This window comes from Neomonachus schauinslandi, chromosome 5, assembly GCF_002201575.2.
Source record: "Neomonachus schauinslandi chromosome 5, ASM220157v2, whole genome shotgun sequence".
Lineage (NCBI taxonomy): Eukaryota > Metazoa > Chordata > Mammalia > Carnivora > Phocidae > Neomonachus > Neomonachus schauinslandi.
In genome coordinates this window covers 137,565,791-137,569,440 of record NC_058407.1, presented here as the reverse complement: position 1 = coordinate 137,569,440, position 3,650 = coordinate 137,565,791, and the positions used below count along the sequence as shown (strand labels likewise).

Here is a 3,650-nt window from a genome sequence, read left to right as displayed (position 1 = left end):
TTGATTTTGAGAAGAAAAATATAAAAACACGCTCTGACGTCTGTCTCCTTTCAAGTGTGGGATGCAGGCAGGGCTCCAGCCTGCCTCCCTGATGCACCTTGTCTGCTACACGGCTCCAGCCATCCAACCAGGTCCAGGGTCTGGCGGAGGGGCTTTCACACCCGTCCTCCAGGGCCCCCAGGCCCCTCCCACCAGGGCCCCCCAGGCCCTTCCTTCCAGGGAACCCCCCCGCCGCAGGCCCCGGGCCGCGCCGGCAGGGGGCGCCGCTCCCTTACGTTCGCCGAGGCTGGACCCTGCTAGCGGTTCTGGCGGGGTCCGGGGCCAGGTGGAGGGTCCCGACCCCGCGTGCCGGGATCTGGAAGAAGTCCGGACCTCGTTGGCCGGGGCACTACTAAGGGTCCCAAGCTCGCCTCAGGCGCCGGGGGTGGGAGCGACCTGATCCTCCCCTCGACCGCCCGGGGCGCCCAGAGGGCAGCCAGGGGCGCGCCCGGGTCTGACGACGGTGGGGTGCGACTCCGGCGTTTCTGAGACCCCCACCCCGCAGACCCGTGCGCGCCCCCAGAGAGAACACGCGCGCGCCGGCTGAGGCTTTCTTGCGGGGACTTTACTCGAACTCTGGAACTCGCGGGAGGGGCAGCTGGGGGGTCCTGCGACGCCCCCCTTCGAGTCTAGCCATAGCTGGAGGCCAGCGCCGAGATCACGTGGCTCAGAAACTTGTCCAGCGAGGCGTGCATGGCGGGGCCGAAGTCTCCGGGGTAGTGCCGGGCGAGGGTCACCAGCAGGCAATGGCCCAGGAACTGCGGGGAGAGGGAGTCGTCCCGCCCGGAGCCACCTTTCCCCCACCCCCTTCCTTGGCGACAGCCGGTCCAGCGCCGGCCCGCGTGCTCACCTTGAAGTTGATGGGGTCCACACGCAGCTGGTGCGCGTGCAGGTCGCTCAGAGCCGACAGGGCGCCTGGCAGGTCATCCATGTGGGCCACAGCGGTGGTCAGCGCGTCGGCCACCTTATTGCCGTGGGCCTTGACCTGGGCGGAGCCGGGGCTCAGATCGAAGTGGGCGAAGTAGGTCTTGGTGGTGGGGAAGGCCGTGAAGGTCCTGCGGGAGGGAGGACGAGTGAGGTGCGGCCCGGGGGAGGAAGCTTGGGGAGAAGGGGCACCCGGAGCGAAGGGGGGCACCCGGAGCGAAGGGCGCAAAGCCCGGGAGCCGGTGGGGCGCTGGGGCCTGTTGGCCCGCACCTCTCCAGGGCCTCGGTCGCGTAGATCCCGACATTACTCCCCAGCTTCCTCCACAGTGCGCGCACTGCCGCCCGGTCCGCGGCGGACAGCACCATCGCGGAGCCTGCGTCCAGCCGCGCGCGCCCCGCGCCCTGTCACTGCCCCTGCGCGACCGGTGGTTTCTCTGCGCCCCCCCCGCCTGTAGCCTGCAGGGGGCGCCGCGCCGCGTCCGCGCCGCACCTCTGCTGGTAGAGTCGGGTTCTGAGGGGTCCCGGAGCCTGGGACCTTCCCCATGGCCATGCACCGCGCGACCCCACTTTTGTAGTGTTTACTATATGGAAAGTAATAGTTTATTATTATTATCGTTAGTATTAGGGGACACTGAATTTTAGCGTGGATTTTGACATTGATCGTCAGCTTATTCTCCCTCCCTTCCTCCAGAGCCTATTATGACACTCTCCGAGTCTATTTTCGCATTTATTGTGTAAAATGAACATAAAAATGTCCTCTTCCCAAAACCGTTGTGAGAATTAAGTGGGTAACAAATGTCAAGCGCCTGGCTCATACCAGATATTCCTTTCAGGACAGTAAACATTTATTAAATGCCTTGGATGTATGTCAAAAGTAATACCTGATACCTATACCGGGCACTCACTCTGTGCCAGGCACCACTCTATGCATTAATAAAATGGGGGGGGGCGCCTCGTGGCTCAGTTGGTTACTCCACTGACTCAATCTCAGCTCAAGTCTTGATCTCAGGGTCCTGAGGTCAAGCCCCATGTTGGGCTCCACGCTGGCTGTGGAGCCTACTTAAAAAAAATTGTTTTTTGGTAAAATTAATATAACATAAAGTTACCATATTAGCCATTTTATTTTATTTTTGAGAGGGAGAGAGAGAGCAGAAGGGCAGAGAAGAGAGAGAGAATCTTAAGCTAGGTGTAGAGCCCGATGCCAGGCTCCATCTCACAAACTTGAGATCATGACCTGAGCTGAAATCAAGAGTCTGATAACTGCCTGAGCCACGCAGGCGCCCCCCCCCCCATATAAGCCATTTTGAAGTGTACAATTCAGTGTCTTTAACCACCTTCACAATGTTGGGCAACCACCACTATCATCATCCCAAATGGAAACTTTGTCCCCATTAGCAGTCACTCCATAACCCTTCTCCTCCAGTCCCACCAGTCTGCTCTCTGTCTCTGTGGATTCGCTTATTCTGGATATTTCATGTGAATGGAATCACACACTTCTCTGTCTGGCTTCTTTCATTTAGCATCGTTTCCGGGTTCCTTCACGCTGCGGGCTGTGTCAGTGAGCACTTCATAGCTCTTAATGGCTAAATAATATTCCACTGTATGGATAGACTGTGTTTTGTTTATCCATTCATCCCCTGATGGACATTTGGGTTGTTTCCACTTTTAGCCCAGGCCCTCCTGGGCTAAATAAAAATAAAAATTTTTTTAATAATAATAAATAATTTTTCCTAATAATAAAAGAAGGAAGACTACCTCTTACTGAGAGCTCGTACTGTGCCCCCAGCTGTGCTAAAAGTATCACAAACTCAGGCAGAGACCTGCCATCTCATTTTCCAAGGATGACTCTTGGACCCAGAGAAGAAAAGACATTGCTGTAGTTGAACAGGGCTCGGGCCTGGATGGCTGCCGGGACCAGACGCCTAAGGCGCTAGCGGCTTGCTCTGAGGGGAGGAAGCACGTGGAAGTGCTGACTCCCAGGACCTGGCTCTTCTCCCTTGCAGTGTGTGTATGTGTGGGGGGAGTTGGTGGGCCTCTGGGCTATGCAGTAACTGCTAAGCTGGCCCCCAAAACCAGGCCTCCAGATCCACAATGCCCCAGGATGTCAGTATCTTCAGAGTGAGTGTCCTGGAAGTGACACCAGGAGAAAGAGGCGCCACCAGGAAATTGCCTGGCTTCTGCAATTGCACTGCTCATGCCGATTCCATCTTGACTGTGTGTGTACTTGGGAAGCACTTGATGGGTAGGGGCCATTCCGTGAGACTCCAGGAGCCTGACCTATGGTCTTCCCCACCGCCCAACTTCAGGGAGAGCAGTGGGAGAGCTCAGAAGTCCAGGCTGGAGACCATCAACTCTCAGACCAAGTGTGTGTCATAAAATGTAAAGATGGAAACCCGGTTCATCATTTCAGCAAATGGGAGCAGAATCTGCAAAGTTCTGAAATGAAACGCGCGGGACATGGAATGCACGCAAGGGACCACTCCAGGTGCGGATGGGGAATCCCAAGCAGTGGCAGCAGAACCCACCCCACTCCCCTCCTCTGCCCTTTTCTTGCCTTCCCTCTCCTGGACGCTGCGGACAGGTCCCTGGTGCGAAGCGAGGAGACCCCCCCCGCCCCCTCCGGGCGCCGCGGCACGTTCGCAGACAAAGAGAACCGAGGCGTACAGAGGCTGCAGCCCACTCAGACT

The 3,650-nt window shown here is 57.6% G+C and overlaps 1 protein-coding gene across 1 annotated transcript; it reads right to left on the bottom strand.

The window, feature by feature from the left end:
• Positions 1-586: 586 nt before the first annotated feature.
• HBQ1 (hemoglobin subunit theta 1) lies at positions 587-1,329 on the bottom strand. The gene is made up of 3 exons (XM_021698220.1): positions 1,235-1,329; positions 890-1,094; positions 587-797 (listed from the first exon to the last, which is right to left on the bottom strand). Exons 1-3 carry the CDS (start codon positions 1,327-1,329, stop codon positions 669-671), a joined length of 429 nt encoding a protein of 142 aa, XP_021553895.1. The 3' UTR covers positions 587-668.
• Between the last annotated feature and the right edge of the window lie 2,321 nt (positions 1,330-3,650).

Excerpts from the sequence above, each read along its gene's own strand:
- HBQ1 (XM_021698220.1), bottom strand. The coding sequence starts at position 1,329 with ATGGTGCTGTCCGCCGCGGACCGGGCGGCAGTGCGCGCACTGTGGAGG. Across the intron at positions 1,095-1,234 it reads GCGACCGAGGCCCTGGAGAG|GACCTTCACGGCCTTCCCCA; the intron begins GTGCGGGCCAAC and ends TCCCTCCCGCAG. Across the intron at positions 798-889 it reads TGGACCCCATCAACTTCAAG|TTCCTGGGCCATTGCCTGCT; the intron begins GTGAGCACGCGG and ends CTCTCCCCGCAG.